General features: G+C 43.1%; 1 protein-coding gene across 2 annotated transcripts in view; it reads right to left on the bottom strand.

The window, feature by feature from the left end:
• Positions 1 to 9,914: 9,914 nt before the first annotated feature.
• Positions 9,915 to 22,345, bottom strand: part of elmo1 (engulfment and cell motility 1 (ced-12 homolog, C. elegans)) — a 206,427-nt gene continuing 193,996 nt past the window's right edge. For both annotated transcript variants that reach the window (XM_063069851.1, XM_063069852.1), the window contains one exon: positions 9,915 to 11,001. In XM_063069851.1, the coding sequence (XP_062925921.1) occupies positions 10,801 to 11,001 (201 nt within the window). In that variant the 3' untranslated portion in view covers positions 9,915 to 10,800. The remainder of the gene's footprint in view (positions 11,002 to 22,345) is intronic.

The raw sequence follows: 22,345 nt of genomic DNA, 5'->3' as shown, positions 1-22,345 counted from the left end.
GCCATGATGGAGTGGGTGAGCAGGCTTAATGGGCCGAATTTCCCTCATTCTGTTCCTATGTCTTATGGTGTTTATTTAAGATACCGATCGCATATCAAGGTTGGCTCTGCAGCCCACAGTCAATGAACGACACAGAGCTAAATCCAACTGAACTGAACCAAACTCAATATTCTTAAGCTGTTTCAATGATTCTGTGGTGTGATGTATTTATATTTTGTGTTTTTCACTCATTTTTTGCTGTGTGCGTGATTTGTTCCTTTTTATTGCACGGTGGGTGTTTGATGTTTTCTTTGAACGGGTTCCATGGTGTTTCTTAGTTCTGTGGCTGCCTGTGGGAAGCCGAATCTCAGGGTTGTATATTGCATACATACTTTGATAATAAATGAATCTTTGAATCATGGTCATACTGAATTTGAAATTTTGTTGTATTAATTCTTTTTCTTTTTACTGATCCTGGTTCATTAAAACATGGCAAAGTCTATAATGGTCTGTCTTTGATTGGTTCTAGTTCAAAAGAAGCTGCTCCAAATCGTGTGGATAGTCAGAGGTTTTTCCCTAGGGCTGAAATGACTAACATGAGAGGGCATAGTTTTAAGGTGCTTGGAAGCAGTTACAGAGGAGATGTCAGGGGTAAGTCTTTTATGCAGAGAGAGATGAGTGCGTGGAATGGGCTGTCGGCAGCGGTGGTGAAGGCAGATATGATAGGGTCTTTTAAAAGACTCCTGGATAGATACATGGAGCTTAGAAAAAATAGAGGGCTATGGGTAACCCTAGGTAATTTCTAAAGTAAGTACATGTTGGGCGCAGCATTGTGGACTGAAGGGCCTATATTGTGCTGTAGGTTTTCTATGTTTTCATGTTTTCCACTTTAATCTGTCCAATGTATATGAATATTATAGTTGTCCACAACGATTGCAGTTCTTAGAAACAAGGTTATTATATATATTTCTATATCTTCATCTTCCAAGCCAGAATCATTTCCAACCAAGGTATTGATTTTATTCTCTCTGAACAGTATTTTTCCCATCTTCTTTTCTTTTCAGCCTACTTTTTCAAGGTGCCGGGTATCCCAGAATGCTCAGTTCTCAGCCTTGGTTGACAAGCAACCACATCTCCGTATGTCTTTCAGATGATGTTCTTCTACAGCTGCTTGGAAAATTGTGTTACTCGGAACTTCGGCGGTGCTGCACCGTATGATTTATGAACTGTGGATATTATTCAAATTAATACTCCAACACACTTCAATTCACCTATTTTTACAATAGTATAATAAATTTTCCAGTGAAACTGGTAAGTTTAAAGGGAGCAGAGAACTGAAGCTCTGAGTGAGTTTAAAGGGAACAAAGTAATCGAGGGCCCTGTGAGGTTTAAAGGATTGTTGGATCTGGGGCCCTGGTGCAAAGGGACTAAGAGAGTTTCCCATGGTTTATGAAGTGCAAAACCATCAGGAATTCCAAATAGGAAAATAGGTAACTAGAATTTTACTGTATTTCCATTTAAGAATGGAGCCTTCTTTCAGATAAACAGCCATTAATTTTGTTATAGGCACGAGAAAGTCTGTAGATACTGCAAATCCAAAGCAACACACACACACAAAATGCTGGAGGAACTCAGCTGGTCAGGCAGCAACTGTGGAAATGAATAAGCAGCTGACTTGCCTTAACTGGCAATTGTACCTTACTCTACATCAAAAAAACATCGACTACAAATAGCGGCTTTGTACTGGTGGCTTGAAGCTTCAGGTCACGGACCACATCTTCAGTGCCTCGGATAATGTGACTGTTAAAAATGCACATTAGTTGAATTGAGTGTTCCATCGCTTTTTTATTATACATAATCACTCCAGGGAAATCGAAAAACAGGGGATGCATTTCATTTACACTTTCACACACTTGAAAGCAAAAATTAATGGATTTTCCTGAAACAGGTTCACTGCATCTTCAAAGCAATTTTATCTAGCAATGTTGCAGCTAGAGGTTTTATTATGTCACTGTAGATTAAGCTGTTAACTGCTGAGCAGCTGTTGGGATTTTGGAACTCCTTTTTAAATATGCTCTTTTATTTAATATTTTCTTTAGGACGTCAGGGAATGATTCAAAATGCAACCGATTAGAACTTTTTTTGATTAATCTGGCACCTGACCCTATAATTTTAAATACAGTTCAGTGTTGCAGGTTACATTTCAAGTTAGCACAAGTGCAATAGTAATAGATGGACAAACAGATATTAAAAAGGAATCCCATTTTGACTATTAGGTAGGATGTAAAAGATCCCAAAGCTCTATTCAAAGAGCCAAAGTGTCTTCCTAAGGTGCCACAGCTGCTAAAACGCAAATAAACATCGCTGTCTGTGGGATCTATCTTTATATAATTGTGACTTTGAAGCAAAAAGAAAATCATTACATCAGAGATGTTCTGAGAATATACAAAATTCAAGATGAAAGTAAATTGATAAATTGGTTTATTATTGTCACATCTACCAAGGTACAAAGAAAAACTTTGTTTTGTATGCCATCAGTGCAGATCATTTCATTACACCAGTACATTGAGGTAGTACAAAGAGGAAGCAAAACAGAATGCAGGATATCCATAATGTTACAAGTGTTATAGTAATGTCACAGTAGAGAAAATGCAGAGCAAAGAGACAATGAGGTTCACCAGGTTGATTCCAGAGATGAGGGAGTTAGACTATGAGGAGGGATTGAGTCACCTGGGACCGTACTCGCAGGAATTCAGAAGAATGAGAGGAGATCTTGTAGAAACATATAAAATTATGAACAGGATAGATAAGATAGAAGCAGGAAGGTTGTTTTCACTGGTAGGTGAGACTAGAACTAGGGGACATAGCCCCAAGATGCAGGGGAGTAAATTTAGGATGGAGATGAGGAGGAACTGCTTTTCCGAGAGTGTGGTGAATCTGTGGAATTCTCTGCCCAATGAAGCAGTGGAAGCTACCTCAGTAAATATATTTAAGGCAAGGTTGGATATATTTTTGAATAAAGGGGGAATTAAGCATTACGGTGAAAAAGCAGGTAGGTGGCGATGAGTTCATGGTCAGATCAGCCATGGATCTTATTGAATGGCAGAGCAGGATCAACAGGCCAGATGGCCGACTCCTGCTCCTATTTCTTATGTTCTTAAGGCCACAACAAGGTAGATTGTGAGGTCCAGAGTCCATTATATCGTACAGGAGATCCGTCCAGGAAAAAGTGGAGAACAGATTTCTTAGATCCTTCTCCTCCACTGCCCTCCAAACCCTATTGGTCCATGCTTCCTTCCTCAGCAGAAATTTAGAGTAGAACATGAAAATTTAAAAAAAAACTAGAAGCATTCAATATTACTTGGAGACTGACTGACCAGATGAATGTTTCCAGCACTTGCTGCTTTTATCTCAGAATAAAAGGGACAATGGTACAGATGTATTTCATATTTTGGTTGATGTAGGAAGGTAAAGGAAGAAAGAAAGATTCCTTGGCTCAGTATCAATTCATTTCTTTCCTGAATAGTAAATTCTACATTGTCTTTTGAATACCACAATTGTACCTGTTTTCCCCATCATTTTATGGTGTGTTTCAGATTATTACATGGTTGTGTAAGCCTCTCTTCGCAATTACTTTAAGCCTTATTAACCCTCTGACCACTGGAAGCATTTCTCTCTTGCCTGATTGAAGCATTTCATGACTTTGAACACCTCTGGACCTTCTCTACTCCAGAGAGGACCCCAGCTTCTCCTTCTTCCCCCCATATAAATGGACATCATCCTCAGTGCTTTCATTGTACATCTCTTCTGTACACTTTGCAGCTTGGTAGAGCAATTGCTCTGCCCAAGATCTGAGAAGTTACAGAGTTGTGCACACAGCTCAGCACATCATAAAAAACAGTATCTCCTCCATAGACTCCGTCTACACTTCTCAGAGTCCCAGTAATGCAGCCAAAATCATCAAAGACCCCACCCAACAGGACACTCTCTCTTCTCCCACTCCCATCAGCCAGAAGATACAAAAGTAAGTACCACCAGGCTCAAAGACAGTTTCTGCCCCATAGTTGTGAGACAATGAAATGGATCTCTTCAATAAGATGGACTCTTGACCTCACAATCTACCTGGACATGGGCTTGCACCTCATTGTCCGGTGGCACTGCACTTTTTCTGTAACTTTACACGTTGTTCTGCATTCTGTTACAGCTTTTCCCTTGCACCACCTCAATGTACGGATGCGATGAAGTGACCTGTATGGGTAGCATGTAAACAAAACTTCAGTCCGTGAAACCAATTTTCCTCTCAAAAGTTTGTCATCTGTCATAAAGTGTGGCACCCAGGAGTGAAAAGAATACCGCAAACGAAGCCGGAGGAAGTGCTTCAAATGTTCGCTGTGATTTTATATCTTGTGAGCTCTTTAAAAAACCAGTGATCCAGGTATCTTTATTTTAAAGGAACCTCCTTTGTATGGTTAATGGCTCTTTTTCCCTTCCCTTTAAATTTATGTCATTTAATTCACACTCTTGCTCATCATTTGGCTTATCAAGATTAACCTTCTCCCTTTGCTGTGTCATTATTCCACGTCTCCCAGGTCAGGATAGTTGCCCAGATGCAACACACCTTCTATTTAAAACATCCAAGTCAGTTATTAAGAGCCGAAATAATCAGAATTTCCTGGAAATGGGTTGGGCTGCGCCTTTGGAAAGAGAAGCTGCTGAAGAAAGCAAGTTATGAATAAGAACTAGGAGAAGTTGGAGAGCAAACGTATTTTAACTTGCAGTGAAGGAGGAGGGGTGGGAAGAATGGAGACCAAGAGAGACAGAACGATGCAAATTGTGTCAGTACAGGTTGAGAGAGCATGGCAAAGACTGAATTGTCGAGGCTGGCCTCGCAGCAGAATGTGCAAATAGAACTCAGCTGGCCAGCGTTAAAGGGGAGTTAGTGTTGAGGGCATCAGTCTATCATCAACATGCCCCCATGTAGTTGTGATGGTATCAGAAGGGATTAATGCCTATTTTTGTGTATTTATTTATTTATTGAGATAGCGTGTGGAACAGGCCCTTTGTGTCACATCACCCAGCATCCCTCGATTTCACCCCACCCTAGTCACAGGACCATTTCCAATGAACAATTAATCTACCAGTACATCTCTGGACTGTGGGAGGAAACCGGAGCACCCGGAGAAAACCCACACATCCTACAGAGAGAACGTAGAGACTCCTTACAGATGCGAAGATATCCCATTGTGTTCAACATTTCACTATACTCACCTGCCGTCATTGGAAGAATGCTAAAGGGAGAGGAGCAAAGGAAATTTCTGAATCTAGAGGACTGTAGACTGCTGTAATATAGAAACGGGGCACTCATCCAGTTCTTTGGAACAGCGATTCAATTAGTCCCACTCTCCCTGCTTCTACCTCAAGTCACTGCAGGCTTTTTGTCTGAACATTGCAATTGAATCTGCTTCCAAGTGACTTCAAGCTGGTATTTTCTGGATCATGGCAACTCATTGCTTAAAATTTTCATTCCATGTCTGCTTTATTAGCCAAATGTCTTAGAAAAATTAAGCCAATTCCCTTTGATCAACTAAAGAAATGGAAAATGCGGCATTGTTTAGAAAAAAATCTTTATTTTATCGGCTGGCAAATGTGGCAAACAACCTACTTAATGGCCTCTGATGTACCAGTTTATTAAGAGTTTCACCAAGTGCGGGAAAACGTGTCTTAATTTCACTGTCTTTTCATTGTCAACTGCCAACAAGACATCAACCGTCTCGACTTCACCACCACTCTCTCCAATTCCAGCCTCACTCCTTCCAAACACTCTATTCCCCACTCCCTCTGCACCAATCCTATTCTCACCATCAAACCTGCAGGTAAAGGTGGTGCTGTAGTAGTCTGGCAGACTGACCTCTACCTTGCTGAGGCCCAGCAACAACTGTCAGACACCTCCTCTTATTTACCCCTCAAACAGTACCCTATACACCTCTATCCCCCACCAGGAAGGCCTCAAAGCTCTCCCTTTCTTTCTGGGCACCAGACCCAACCAGTTCCCTTTCATCACCACTGTCCTCTGTCAAGCGGAACTTGTCCTCACTCTCAATAATTTCTCCTTTGGCTTCTCCTACTTTCTTCAAACAAAAAGTGTAGCCATGAGTACTCACACAGATCCCAGCTATGCCTGCCTTTTTGTCGGCTAGATGGAACACTTTATGTTCCAAGCCTACACTGGAGTCACTCCCCCACTTATCCTGCACTACGACTGCATTGGTGCTGCTTCCTGCACCCATGCAGAGCTCATTGGCTTCATCAACTTTGCCTGCAACTTCCACCCTGCCCTCAAATTTTCCTGGTCCATTTCCAACACCTCCTTCCCCTTTCTGGATCTTTCTGTCTCCATCTCTGCGGACAGCTTATCTACTAATGTATATTACAAACCCACTGACTCCCACAGCTACCTAGACTATACTCTTCCACTCTGTTACTTGTAAAAACACCATCACCTTCTCTCAATTCCTCCGTCTCTGCTGCATCTGCTCTCAGGATGAGGCTTTTCATTCCAGAACAAAGGAGATGTCTTCCTTCTTCAAAGAAAGAGGCTTCCCTTCCTCCTCAACGCTGCCCTTAACTGCATCTCTTCCATTTTGTGCATATTTGACCTCACATCATCCTCCCACCAATCCACCATGGATAGGGTTCTTCTTGTCCTCGCTTACCACCCCACCAGCATCCATGTCTAGTACATAACTGTCTGTAACTTCCACCATCTCTGACGGTATCCCACCACCAAGCACACCTTTCCCTCCCTACTTTCTGCGTTCCATAGGGTTCGCTCCCTACACAACTCCCTCATCCATTCATCCCTCCCCACTGACCTTCCTTGCTACAGATGCCCCTACACCTTCTCCCTAATTAACATTCAGGTCCCCAAACAGTCTTTCCAGGTGAGGTGGGACTTCACCTGTGAGTCTGTTGCGGCATCCGGTGTGCCTGGTGTGACTTCTTGTATATCGGAGAAACCCGACATAGATTGGGAAACCACTTTGCTGGGAGCCTGCACTCCGCTTACCAGAAAAAGTGGGATCTCCCAGTGGCCACCCATTTTAATTCCGCTTCCCATTTCATAAGTCCATCCATAGCCTCCTCTACTGTCACAATGAGCACACACTCAAGTTGGAGGAGCAACACCTTGTATTCCGTCTGGGTGGCCTCCAACCTGAAGACATGAACAACGATTTCTTGAACTTCTGGTAATGCCCCCCCATCCCCCACCTTCTCTATTCCCTATCCCCTTTTCCCTCTCTCACCTTATCTCCTTGTCTGCCCATTGCCTCCCTCTGGTGCTCTTCCTCCTCTCCTAATCAGACTCCCCCTTCTCCAACTCCGTATCTCTTTCACCAGTCAACTTCCCAGCTCTTTACCTCACCCCTCCCAGTTTCACCTATTACCCTGTGTTTCTTCCTCCCCATCTTCTAACTCTGACTCAGCTAAAAAAAAAGCTGAGTCAGAAAAAACTCCAGTCCTGCCAAAGGGTTTCCGCCCGAAATGTTCACTGTACTCTTTTCCATAGATGCTGCCTGGCTTGCTGAGTTCCTCCAGCATTTTGTGTGTATCAATTGCACTAACTTCCTTTTACTTTCACCTAGGTTATGGGCAGACCTTCCAGCACAACCTTGGCTGATTGTGGTGAGCTTCAGCTGCTAAAAAGTTTCTGATGAATTGGTTTCCTTTGCGGTGATGATGACTGAATCTTGAGAAACCTGTATGCTTTTGGGCCATTGCTCATTCTCAACAGTACTCTTGGAATTTATCAGGCAAGATGCAACACTTCATTAATAATGCTTTCTCCCACTGGCTGGATGTGGCGCTAACTGATAAAATTGTAGCTGAGTCACTGCTGGCAAGAATGGATGAACCTGGACAATGTGTTGTCTAACAATCTGACACCTTCACAGGAGGACAGCATTAAATAATTCAGACAAGAACATCTCTTATCCAGCTGGTGATCATCTCTCTAAAGATTCGTGACACTCCTCAGTGACAAATAGCCAGTATGTTGCCTTTGAAATGACTTCTCTGCTAGTGAAACAGCAAACTGAATCCATCCTCCTTTTGACCAAATCCAAGAGTTTAGTAAACTACAAAACCCATGCCTGTTGCTAATTTCTGATAAAAGCATCATCTACAGTTCTAAAAGAACAGCTTTACATCTTCCCAGTTTTTGGCTGTCAGCCCATCCATTAATCACAGTGGCTCTTCAGCGGGTGCCTGTAATCAGTTCGTTCTCCTTGCGGCTGCAAGGAGAATGAAACAAGGCCAGAGACCCAGACTTTCCAGAAGCTCCAACTTGCAGAATTATAATTAGCTTTCAGATAATGTAGAAACTAGGAAGGTGTTTACATCCAGCTATTTTAAAAATGAAGAATTGAAATGACTACCATGGATATGAGTCTGGACCTGGTTTGACATCTTGCTCGGGTCCAAAATTGGAGGCTGGAGAATCAATATCAATCTGTCCTTGACCTGAATCAGCATACTCCCTATCTGCTCCACACAGGTGGGCATTTGTACTCCTCCAGAAATGAACTAACGTCAAGTGTTCAACCTTTATATTCAAACAAAGGTTTGCCTCCATTTTGACACTCCCTTGTGAAACCATATTACCAGGTGTGCATGAGTTGCAGTTCAAAGATAAGAGTAAAGAGAGGGAGTTCAGCAAAATGTCTTGGGTTCAAAGAATCATATTTATGCATGGAAAAAGTTAACAGGGAAATCACGAAGCATAGAACATGAATAGCTTCAAGATGGATGCACCTCTGATAAGAATATGGAGAATATGGAGTGAAGATGGGTTTAATCACAAAAAAAATTTGTTTCAACCAGATCAGAATCAGGATTCTTGCACTGGTCTATATTAGGTACTATTTGTTGTTTTGTGGTAGGAGTACGGTGCAAAGACAAAATTACTATAAGCTACAAACTAAACAAAATAGTGCAAAACAGAGGAATAACAAGGTAATGTGCATGAATTGATGCACCTTGCAGAAACATGATAGTGGAGGGGAAGAAGCTGTTCCTAATTCATTGAGTGTCAGCCTTCAGGCTCCTGTATCTCCTCTCCGATGGTAGCGATTAGAAGAGGGCATGTGCTGGATGGTGAGAGTCCTTAGTGCTGGAAGCACAGCCTCTTGCAAATGTTTTTGATGGTGGAGAGAAGGTGGCCAACCTCTGACAGGGCTCCCCAAATGTCGGGCAAGTCGCCCAGTGTGGACCTCAGAACTTTGTATGTCACTGGCTCATGACAGACAAACAGGCTATTAGAGTTTCCCCCAACTCCTTGCAGGTCTCCAAACTCTCACTGCAATGAAGGTTCAAAGTTCAAAGCACATTTATTATCGAAGTTTGTACACATTATACAAACTTGAGATTTGTCTCCTTACAGGCAGCCACAAAACAAAGAAACCCAACAGAAGCCATTAAAAAAGACCGCCAAACACCCAATGTGCAAAAAAAAAATCGTGCAAACAATTTAAAGTTAACAAATAACATTCAGAACTGCAGTTCATGCAAGTGAGTTCAAAGCCACAAAGCCAGTCATCTCTGCAGCTGGTCCAAGAACCCATCAGTCGCAGGCCACAGCCTCAGTTCAACCCCACACTCCTTAAATACAGGACCCCGCCCCCCCAAAAAAACAAACCACATGGCTTTTCTGCTGATGGTTCAGCTAAGCTCAAGACCAAAATCACTTCATAAACCTTTTCAGGGAGAGATATTACACATTAAAATCGATGGCAGAAAATTGTGAGGGATGACTGGCTTGCATAGCTCTGCGCCTGAAACAGAAAATCCACCTCGGCGTTGCCGGCCTGTCGCATATACAGCATCTCATTAAAATCAATGGCTCCTTTGTGACAAGTGAAAGTAAATCCACTCCCCGGTAATAAATCTGTTTCTTTTATTGAAAACTGCAAGATTCCAAAGACATTTATTCCAATATTACAAAGCGGCGAAGGAACATTACAATACCCAGATATGCATTCCCCATAAAATATATATGTAACAAGGCAAAACTGGTAAAACATTTTTTTATATATATATATATGTATAACATATACAAAAAATGTTTTCTTGTAAATTCTTTTACACAGAAATAATACAACATTGACATAATACTGGCTGTTTGGCATGTTCCACAAATAAAAAAAACACTCATGCAATACAAGGTGCTTTACACTACAGAGGATCAAAGCCAAGACCATATGCTAATTTAATAGGGAATTAGTCTTTCCTTTTAAGTATGATCCATATTCATGACCTACAATGTTACTTTCATCACGATGTAAGCTTTGTCTACTGAACAAAGTGTACAGCTGCAGGGCTGATTCTGAGAGGGCAGCTTGAGATATGAACAGACCTAGACTGATTTCAGAAATCCTGAATGGAAAAACGCCGATCATTTGTTTTTGATGTACAGATCAAAAAAAAAAGATCCACCTCACTGCCTCATATCCTCAATCCCCCCCTTGTTACTCTGGTAACAAAGAGCAAAGGACGGTCTCAAAGTGCTGTCAGAAACAAGGCTTTGGTAAGAAGGTGACGCATCAAAAGATCCAGGTGTTGGTTTCCCTCTCAATGGAGGTTGTACTGTGCCGAAGTCACTGTCCTTAATGACACGGATACTCATTAAGTAACAATTTGGTCTAGCTAAACATTAGCAGAGACTGAAGAACAGCAGGAAGGTAGATAGTTAATAGATGTGATAACAAAAGAAGCAGTTCCAGCCGACGCTGATTCCAGTTTATTCTCACAGGTTTGTCTCTGTGTTTAGTTACAGTCATAAACAAAGTCATAGTTGCTCGGCTCCTTGGGGATAGGTGGTGGGGCTTCTGGAATTTGGATATTTTCTAGGTCAAGGAGTCGCAGCTTCATCTCCATGCTGAGGAGCGTGTCAAGGTCATTCTTAGTCAGCTCGCTCATCATCTCCTTCCCGAGTAAAGCATTCAGCCCGTCTGTCCACACACAGTACTGGAAGAGAGAAAAGGTACGGCAATGAGAACACTGGTCAACCTTCCGTAAGACAAACTGCACAGGGAAGATGCCATTCAGCCCACACAGTCTATGCTAGCAGCTGTGCTACACACACCCCAAATGCTGGAGCAACTCAGCAGGCCAGGCAGCATCTATGGAAATGGGGAAGCAGTCAATGTTTCGGGCCGAGATCCTTCTTCGCAGCTGGAAAGGAAGGGAGAAGCAGCCAAACCGAGAAGGTGAGGGGAGGGGATGGAGGACAAGCTAGAAGAGAATAAGTGAAGCCAAGTGGGTTGGAGGGGAAGGAATGAAGTCAGAAGCTGGGAGGAGATAGGTGGAAAAGGTAAAGGGCTAGAAAAGAAAGAATACGACGGGGAGGAGAGTGAACCATGGGAGAAATGGAAGGAGAGGCACTAGGGGAAGGTGGTAGATAAGCAGTTGAAGTGAGAAGAGGAGTAGTGGTAAGATGAGGGCCAGCAAGGGAAATTGAAGGAGGAGGAAAGGGGAGGGGGATAAATTACAGGATTGGAGAAATCAATATTCAGGCCATCAGGCTGGAGGCTACCTAGACAGAATACAAGTGTTGCACCTCCAGCCTGAGAGTGACCTCATCAGGGAGCCATGACCGACATGTCTGAGTGGGACAATATATAGGATATTAACTCACTTGAGCAGAGATTCAGTTATAGAGACACAGAAAATTATAGCACAGAAATAGGCCCTTCAGCCCATCTACTGTGTCAAACAACTTAAACTGCCTAGTCTCATCAACCTGCACCCAGACCATAGCCCTCTAAATCCCTCCCATCCATGTACCTATCCAAACTTCCCTTAAGCGTTGAAAGCAAAATCACATGCACCATTTGTGCTGCCAGCTCGTTCCACACTCTCACCACCCTCTGAGCAAAGACATTTCTTCTCGTTCCCCTTAAACATTTCATCTTTCACCTTTAATTCATGACCCCTAATAAAGTCACACCCAATCTCAGTGGAAAAAGTCTGCTTGCATTTACCCTATCTATACCCCTCATAATTTTGTATATCTCTGTCAAATCTCCTCTCAACCTTCTCTGCTCCAGACAATAAAGTTCTAAACTTTTTATTCTTTCCTTAGAACTCAGGTCTTCCAGTCCTAGCAATATCCTTGTAATTTTTCTCTGTAGTTTTTCCAATTTTGTTGGCATCTTTCCTGTAGGTAGGTGACCAAAACTGAACACAATACTCTAAGTTAGGCCTCAGCAATGTCTTATACAACTTCAACATAACACACTGACTGACTTGTGTACTCAATCCTGTGGTCTATACAGGCCAGTTGCTAAAACTTTCTTCACAATTCTATCTACCTGTGATGTCACTTTCAATGAATATGGACCTGTATTCCCAAATCCCTTTGTCCTACAACATTCCTCAGCGCCCTACCACTCACTAGCCTGGTTGGTCCTCACAAAGGACAACACCTCACACTTGTCTGCATTAACTTCCATCTGCCATTTCTGGCCCATTTTTCAAGCTGATCCAGATCCCACTGGAAGCTTTGGTAGTCTTCCTCGCTGTCCAGTAGACCCCCAATCGGAGTCATCTGCAAATTTGCTGATCCAGTTAGCCACATTATCATACAGATCGCTGATATAGGTGACAAACAACAACAAACCCAGCACCGGTCTCTCCAGCACAGCACTAGTCACAGGTCCCCAGTCAGAGGAACAACCATCTCGCTGGCTTCTCCTGCAAAGCCAATGTCTAATCCAATTTACTACCTCATTTTGAATGCCAAGTGACTGAACCTTCTTGACCAGCCTCCCATGTGGGACCTTGTCAAATGCCTCGCTAAAGTCCATGTAGACAACAACCACTGGCTTGCCTTTACCTTCTTAAAAAGTTCTGTAAGATTGGTTAGACACGATCTACCATGCATAAACCCATGCTGACTATCCATAATCAGTCGCCATCTATCCAAATACTCATATATCTGGTCCCTTAGAATGTCTGCCAATAACTTTCCTACTACCGATGGCAGGCTCCCTACCTATAATTCCCTGAATTATCCTTAGATCCTGCCTTAAACAGCGGAACAACGTTAACTATCCTCCAATCCTCCCGTACCTCACCCGTTGCTAAGGATGATTTAAATATCTCTGCTAGGCCCCTCCAATTTCTGCACTTGCCTCCGCTTAGGGTCCGGGATTTGTTCACCCCCTAATTTGCCTCAAGATGGCAAATACCACCTCCAGTATAGGGCACTTGACCTTGCTGCTGCTTGGCCTCAATTATATAGACACTGTGCCCATCTCCTGAAGCAAAAAATCCATTTGAAGGCTCTCCCTTATCTTTTGACTCCACATGTAGATTACCATTCTGATCTTCCAGAGGATCAATTTTGACCCTTGCAATCCTTTTGCTCTTAACATATCTGTAGAAGCCCTTAGGATTCTCCTTCACTTTGTCTGCTAGGGGAACCTCATGCCTTCTTTTAGCCCTCCTGATCTCTTTCCTAATGGTTCTCCTGCATTTCTTATAGTCAAGTACCTCATTTCTTCTTACCTGCCTGTACCTGCTATGTACCTCCTTTATTCTTAACCAAGGTCTCTTGAAAACCAAGGTTCCCTAACCTGTTGCCCTTGCCTTCTGACAAACACAGAGAAGCTTTGTATCCTCAAAATTTCAATTTTTAAAGCCTCCTACTTAGCAAATATATGCCAGAAAACAGTCCATCCCAATCCACACTTGTCAGATCCTTTCTAATACCATCAAAATTGGCCTTTTTCCAAATTAGAATCAACCCAAGGACCAGACCTATTCTTTTCCATAATTACCTTGAAACTAATTGCATTATGATCACTAGATGCAAAGTGTTCTCCAACAGAAACTTCTGGAACCTGCCCCGTCTCATTTCCTAACAGGAGATCTAGTATTGCACACTATCTCATTGGGACATCTATGTACTAATTAAGGAACATTTTCTGAACACATTTGACAAAGTCTATTCCATCTAGTCCTTTTACAGTATGGGAGTCCAAGTCAATATATGGAAAATTAAAATGACTTACTATCAGAATCTTACGTTTTTCATACAGTCTGCGATTACTCTACAAATTTGTTCCTCCAAATCCCTTTGACTGCTGGGTAGTCAGACCTTTCTTAATCCTCAGTTCCACCTTCTCCAGTCTGTCCTGACTGTGCACTGCATGACATTTTCCCTGACTAGTAATGCCACCCCTCCCCCTTTAATCCGTCCTGCCCCATCACATCTAAAATAATGGACCAACGGAATACTGAGTTGCCAGTCCTGTCCCTCATGCAACCAAGTTTCACGAATGGCCACAATATCTGTTCTGGCACTCTGGTTCCCATTCTCCTACAAATCTAGTTGAAACAACCCTACTCCCAACCTCACCACCTCTCACCCCGTGCAGTACCAGCAACCTTCCCGCCAGGATATTAGTTTCCCTCCAGAACAGGAGATCCTTCTGTTCAGATCCCACCTTCCCTGGAAGAGAGCCCCATGATCAAAAAATCTGTAACCCTCCCTCCTTAACCACATGTTAAACTGTAAAACTTTCTTATTTCTGGCCTCACTGGCATGTGGCATGGTTAACAATCCTGAGATCACAACCCTGGAGGTTCTGTCCTTCAACTTAGTACCCAACTGCCGAAATTCACTTTGCAGAACCTTGTACCTTTTCCTACCTATATTCTCGGTACCTTTATGGACCATAACCTGTAGCCGTTCACCCCTCATTTGAGAATGCTGAGGGCTCGATCTGAGACATCCTGAACCCTAGCACACGAGGCAACATACCATCCGGGAACCCTGAACCTCCTTTCAGTTCCTCTAACAAACGATTCCCCTATCATCACAGCTCGTCTCTTCTCCCCCCTTCCCTTCTAAGTGCAGAACCAGACTCAGTGCCAGAGGCCTGACTGGTGAGACTTTCCTCTGCTAGGTCATTCCCCCAACAATATCTGAAATTATCTGTTTTCTGGGGATTCTCACAATTAAGGAGGTGTAACTGTGAAAGATCGTTGCAGGTAGAGCATCAGAAAAGTTAGCATTACCAAGACAAGGCAAGGTAAGGTCCAAATCTCATATTGTCAAACTCTGTTTCCTAATGAGGGGAATATAGTATCTGTCAGAAAAAACAGATGACACATTCAGCTACTATAATAAGATGGAGAGTGACAAATCAAACATTTTGGCCCCGATTTGATGGATTTTCCAGCCTATGGGAAACAGAGGACCTGAAGGAAGATGTAGACAACTTCACAGAAGAGATAAGTGTCCCTTCAGCACTACTCATGAGTTAGGAGTCAGCAGAGCTTTTCCAGTGTCTCCAGGACCATAGTCCTGGTCCCTCCCTCTACCGTATATGGAATGGCCAAGTTGGGCAGGGAAGCCTCTCAAACAATAAAATCGTTCAACGGTTTAAAAAAAAAGTTAACACTACTAAATGCATTCATCATAAATATAACAGTTTTCCAGTTTCTTCTTAAAATTGTAAATAAGGTTTATTTTGTCACATGGTGTGAGCAGAATTATCTGCAGCTTAATGTGGAAAAGACTAAGGAGCTGGTGGTAGACCTGAGGAGAGCTAAGGTACCGGTGACCCCTGTTTCCATCCAGGGGGTCAGTGTGGACATGGTGGGGGATTACAAATACCTGGGGATACGAATTAACAATAAACTGGACTGGTCAAAGAACACTGAGGCTGTCTACAAGAAGGGTCAGAGCCATCTCTATTTCCTGAGGAGACTGAGGTCCTTTAACATCTGTCGGACGATGCTGAGGATGTTCTACGAGTCTGTGGTGGCCAGTGCTATCATGTTTGCTGTTGTGTGCTGGGGCAGCAGGCTGAGGGTAGCAGACACCAACAGAATCAACAAACTCATTCGTAAGGCCAGTGATGTTGTGGAGATGGAACTGGACTCTCTGACGGTGGTGTCTGAAAAGAGGATGCTGTCCAAGTTGCATGCCATCTTGGACAATGTCTCCCATCCACTACATAATGTACTGGGTGGGCACAGGAGTACATTCAGCCAGAGACTCATTCCACCGAGATGCAACACAGAGCATCATAGGAAGTCATTCCTGCCTGTGGCTATCAAACTTTACAACTCCTCCCTTGGAGGGTCAGACACCCTGAGCCAATAGGCTGGTCCTGGACTTATTTCCTGGCATAATTTACATATTACTATTTAACTATTTATGGTTTTATTACTATTTAATTATTTATGATGCAACTGTAACGAAAACCAATTTCCCCCAGAATTAATAAAGTATGACTATGACTATTTTGAAATATCAAAAAATCTCCTACATAACATTAATTCTATTTTCGATACTGAGTATTCTAGTCTTCTCTCTTGCTTTGGTTTACAAGGAACAGAATGCGTGTGGCACCTCAAAGCTCCACCTATTTCTTCCTTTTGTTTCATTCAGAATGTGGAGGGTGGCGAAGAATACCCAACACTGCTCTCATCCTGACCTCCACCTTTGTGTGTGGCTGTATCAAGCTGAACTTAGACATTTAGTACACTAACTTCAAGTACCACGGCACGCCAAGGTTCTAGCAGTCCCTGGTGTTGCAAAGGATGGGCCTGGCTTTGCTGCTGCACAATGTTTCATTGAACTGGACTTTGCTGCACTACCTGTCCGTCATAAAAAGGTTTCTGCAGTAAAACACCTTGGACCACAAATCCAATAGCAGTGGTCAACACCAAACTTCCTGCAGGTCCTGTGGGAGAAAGACACAATGTGGGACGATCTCCTCAGCAGACCGTCAAAACTATTGGGCAGAATACTTCTCTGCCAGAACCCACTATCAAGCACCAAGATCTCTGCCAGATGAAAGGGTGCTCTCTGTCAGAGTTGGAGCCTCACTCACAACATACCCTGCCTTTAGGCCCCTGAGGCAACTGTCCAACTATTTGTGGATTGTCTGTTTGCTTTGAAAAGGATGCAGTGGCTCTGGGCAATGTTTGTCCCAAGCAAATGTGCAACTGAGTCTCTCTGATCTACGGGTTGTTCCCAGGGCTGGATACTGAGACTGACATCAAGTGCTGCTGGAATATCATCAACTAGGCCTCCCCGAGACTTGTTGATCTTCCAGTATATGGGAAGATACTGCTGACCGGCACAATCTAGGCCACAGGATTATGTGCTGAGGGATCCACCGAGGCTCGGTGCAATTAATGCAAAGGCTTTGTGGGAGAGGAATGCAGTCTAAAGTTCTGCCACTACTAAGGGGCTGGGCCCAGTGTAACACTCTCTCAAACACTGTTCAGAGGCCATGAGTGGCATTGGTACTCTATGCAGAGGAAACATTGTTTTGATGAGACTATGAATGCAACTTAGGAGACGTACTAATGGCATTGTATTTTCTCTATATAGTTTCATGGTTTAGCTATGTGTGTGCATTGGGGGGAGGGGTAGTTCCGGGTGCTCTGATTTCCTTTCACATTCAGCCTGGTACATTACAGGTAAAGCCCCCCCTCCCTCCCACCCCCCAACCATTGAGCACATCTACATGAAACACTGTCATAGGAAAGCAGCATCCATCATCAGAGATCCTCACCACCCAGGACACGCTCTCTTCTCACTGCCGCCCACAACTGAAGGTACAAGTGTCTGAAGACTCACACCGCCAGGTTCCAGAACAGTCACTACCCCTCAACTATCAGGCTGTTGAACTAGAGGATAATGGCACTCATCTACTGGAGTTATCCCACAACTGATGGTCTCACTTTAAGGACACTTTATCTTGTTATTTCATGCTCTCATTATTTATTGCTATTTATTTATAGTTGCATTTCAACAGTTTGCCTTCTATGCTCTTGCTCCTTCCTTGTTCCCATCTACAGTTACTAATCTATAGATTTGTTGCAAATCTCTATAGGTAAAAGAATGTCAGGGTTGCATGTGGTGACATGTATATACTCTGATAATAAATTTTACTTTTGAACTTTGTCGGAGCCATAAGTAGCACTGGTGCTCTGTGCGTAGACTGTATTAACTTGACACGAAAGGCAAGTACTGACAAGCATTATGTTTTCTCCATACAGTATACTTTCCTGTTTTAACTTGTGAGCTTCCTCTGGGTGCTCTGGTTTCCTCTCACATTCAAAAGAAGTTCGATTAGAGTTAGTTAGCTGTGGGCAGGCATACTGTGCTGGCGTCAGAAATTCGATTAGAGTTAGTTAGCTCTGGCAGGCATACTATGCTGGCATCAGAAGTTCGATTAGAGTTAGTTAGCTGTGGGCAGGCACACTACGCTGGCGTCAGAAGTTTGATTAGAGTTAGTTAGCTCTGGCAGGCACACTACGCTGGCGTCAGAAGTTTGATTAGAGTTAGTTAGCTCTGGCAGGCATACTACGCTGGCGTCAGAAGTTCAATTAGAGTTAGTTAGCTCTGGCAGGCATAGTACGCTTGCGTCAGAGGTGCGGTGACACATGCAGGCTGTCCAGCATAACCGTCTCTGATCTGATCTGACGCAAAATGATACACTTCACTGTATGCTTCAATGTACATGCGACAAATAAAGCTAATCTTAAAAAAAGTAATTTTTAGAAAATAAAAAAAAAGCATGTGCTATCTTGAGAATTGTACATCCACTCTGAACAAGCACCCCAACTAGCACTGACTCTCTGGTTGGGAATGCCATCCTAAATTCCCACTGATGCAGTACCTGGTTCCATACTTGATTGTTCCTGGTTTCTGCAAACTGGTACATGAAAGTGCAACAGACTTGCATGCCTGTAGTAAACTCGAAAGCGGAAAGTGATGGAGTTGGATATTACATTTTAAAATGTTTATATAATACAGAGTCGCACATCACCTCACAACTCCTACAACCCCAGAATCACTTTGGTCCCTGGTGCCCTCTGCATGGAGTTTGTCCGTGAGAATTTCCCACAGATACTACATTTTGTTCCATTTCCCAAGGGCATCTAGGTCGGGAGGTTAGTAAGTCACTGTAAGTTGTCCCTAGCATAATGGCTCATGAGAGAATCAAGGGGTGTTAATGGACATGTGAGAAAGGATAGGTTTACCAAGAAATAAGTGGGGGGTAGGATTGATATTTGCTCTGAGACATGACATAAGTCATCTTGCCTATCACACACAAAATGCTGCAGCAACTCAGAAAGCCAAGCAGTATGAATGTCAATTTCTCCTTCGGTAAAGAAAATCACTCCCCCCCCCCCCCGCCCAACACTTCCTTTATTCCCAATTCTGACCTTTCACTTCTTCTCACCTGCCTATTACTTCCCCTCGGGTCCCCTCCTCTTTCCCTTTCTCCTATAGTCCACTCTATTCTCCTATCAGATTCCTTCTTCTCCAGCCCTTAACCTTTCCCACCCACCTGGCTTCACCTATCAACTTCCAGCTAGCCTCTTCCCCCTACTCCCACCTTTTTATTCAGGTGCCTTCCCCCTTCCTTTTCAATCTTGAAGAAGGTTCTGGGCCCGAAACATCGACTGTTTACTCTTCTCCGTGGATGCTGCCTGACCTGCTGAGTTCCTCCAGCATTTTGTGTCTGTTGCTTTGGATTTCCAGCATCTGCAGAATCTCTTGTGTTCACGATCTTGCTTATCATGTCATAAGAAAATATAGAATGAGGAAAACACAAGAGAAGGCCTTTGGAGGAATCTGGAGCAATGTAGAGGGTGCTGGTCAAATCAGCAGGTCAAATTGAAGGGAAATAGATAGTCGATGTTTCGAGTCAAGACATTTTATATGGGCTGGAAATGTCTTGATAATGACCATACTGAATTACACTGACCTATCAATCTACGTTTAAAAACAAACTCGACAAATGAATTTCTCCAACATAAATAAGCCCAGCCAGTTGTATAGTGGTATTGGCATTGGACTTTGAGGCAAATGGTCCTGGGTTCGAATCCAGCCTGCCCCTTGCACGCTTTCCATTCGTGCTGGGTTAAGCGTCAAGCTAGCAACTCAGCCTCACAAAAAAAGTCAAATGCTACGGAAACGGCAAAACACCACCCGATCCTCCACAAGGCGTGAAAAAGGAAAAACAAAAATTAGGAAGGTGCTGCATAATTTCTACTAGAAAGAATCTGCTTCTTTCCATTTATGTTCTGGGAGTTAAAACTATCCTCCAAATGTCAGTGCAGTTTTCAAAACTAAATATCATTTGATGTTCAACATCCTACAGCACGTTTCCCATTTGTGTAATTAAAAATGCTTTCCTTTAACGATTGAGTGTCTATGGCGTTTTTATGGGCACTAGGATGCTGACAATGCAATGGAGATAAATTAGCACTTGGCAAGTGACTCGATAGGTTAGTGACATATTCTGGGCTCATAGCACAATCCAGAGGCCGCTTGCATATCTCGCACTGCAGTGTTCAGCATCTAGTTTATGCCATAATTTCTGCTCGCCAGGAACGCAGGCTTTCACGGATATAAAAACCGGGAGACATTGAAAAAAGAAAAGGGCATCTGAACTAAGCAAACCACATTTTAGATGTTATTTTAAACACCAAAGAGCTTTATGACACAAATTGTTCTTTATATGCATTTCAAGGATAGGACGACTCAACACTCACCTTGATTTATCTGCGTTCATAGAGCTCTTGTGTTGAATATTTGTCCCTGGGATGTGGATGTGTCTGGCAAAGCCAGCATTCATTGCCCATCCCTAATTGCTACTGAACCAAGGAGGTGGTCAAGGGTCAATCACACTGGTTGCGTCTAGTTCTGGTCCTATTGCTGAATTAAAACTTGCTGCCTTGATATTTGATATGCTGAATGCTATTTGGCTTAGGTAACCCCTTGCCGTTCAAGGAATGTGCAGTAATGAAGACTGCATTGTTTCTGCAAGAGACTGCTTACAGGAACGACAAAGGTTGGTAGTGGTTTTGATAGTGTAGGAGTTTGTTTTAGGCTACAATGTGACATAGGCAGGACGCAGAGCTGGGCTCAGAAGTAGCAGTTGGAGTTCAATCCAGAAAGGTGTGAAGTGGTACACTTCGGAAGATTGAATTTGAAGGCAGAGTACAAGGTTAATAGCAGGTTGCTCAGCTATGTGGAGGAACAGAAGGATCTTGGGGTCCAAGTCCAGAGATCCCTCAAAGTTGTCTTTGGAGCAAAGGAGGACTAGAGTGTTTAAGATTATGAGAGGCACAGACAGGGCCAGCACCTTTTTTCCCTAGGGCATTAATGGCTAATACAAAAGGATATTTTTACGGTGGATGGAGGAAAGATCAGGGGAGATGTCAGAGGTAGGTTTTGTTTTACACAAAGAGTGCTAAGTTCCTGTAATACACTGCTAGGGATGATTGCAGAGGCTGACAGGGTAGATATCGAAGAAAGAAAAATGGTTATGGGCTATATAGGAGGGGAAGGTTAGATTGATCAAGAAATCTGTTAAAAGATCGACACAACATTGAGGGCCAAAGGGTCTGTACTGTGCTGTACAGTTTTATGGCATCTCTGAACAAAGTTGCTCTGTAGTACAAATTCTCTCCCTTCAATGCATTCTGATTAAGCATACAAAGCAAGAAAACAAAAGTAGATACTCATTCTGCTCTCTTGCCGTGGGAGTCTGCAGTTACTGTGTTCTAATTCTTCTTTTAGGAGGAGACTTTACTATTATTTATTATTTACTATTGTCTACTATTTACAACTGAGTAGCTCGGGCAGCACGAAACACACCACAAATGACCACAGCTCAACGAGGACTGCTTTGGTTGCCGGGTGAACTTTGCTAAGTGAAGTCTGATGCGTTAATAAGGTATGTCACCTCCTGTGATGCTTAATCCTCAGTTTGAATCACAGCTAAATGGCTTCTGAGAAGTGCGACAGAGAGTCACAACATAATTCAACTTGTGGTTTACCATACAGGCAAAGTTTAGAAAGTTAGGCTCATCAAGAAATGAAATCAAAACACACACAAAGGCTGACTAAGGCAGACACGTAATGGAGAAATAAGAGACTTCATTTCCCCCATTTAGAAGTTCACCCCGCTGGACTCCGACTATGGACTTTTTTCAGACTTATCATTTTTAAATTCTGTGTTTTTCACCCACTCTTTCTCGTTGTTTTCTGTGCAGGGGAGGGGGTCAATGTGCCTGTTCCGTTTTTGTTTGTTTTCTTTTTGTGCGGGGAGTTGGGATTTGGGGGTTGATGATCGAGCTGCCGTCCTGTACTTTCCTGTCTTATCTGGAGAAGAAGAATTTCAGATTTGTATACTTCAATAATAAATGAACCCTTCCAGGGGTGGTCTCTCAATCCCAAAAGGACGGCAAACACCACCAGTGAGGACAGTCAGAGAAATGCTGATATTAGGATTTATCAACACCAACACTGTCATCTGAACAA

Source organism: Mobula hypostoma, chromosome 17 (assembly GCF_963921235.1).
Source record: "Mobula hypostoma chromosome 17, sMobHyp1.1, whole genome shotgun sequence".
Lineage (NCBI taxonomy): Eukaryota > Metazoa > Chordata > Chondrichthyes > Myliobatiformes > Myliobatidae > Mobula > Mobula hypostoma.
The sequence above is the reverse complement of the archived record's forward strand: the minus strand, read 5'-3'. Positions and strand labels throughout refer to the sequence as shown.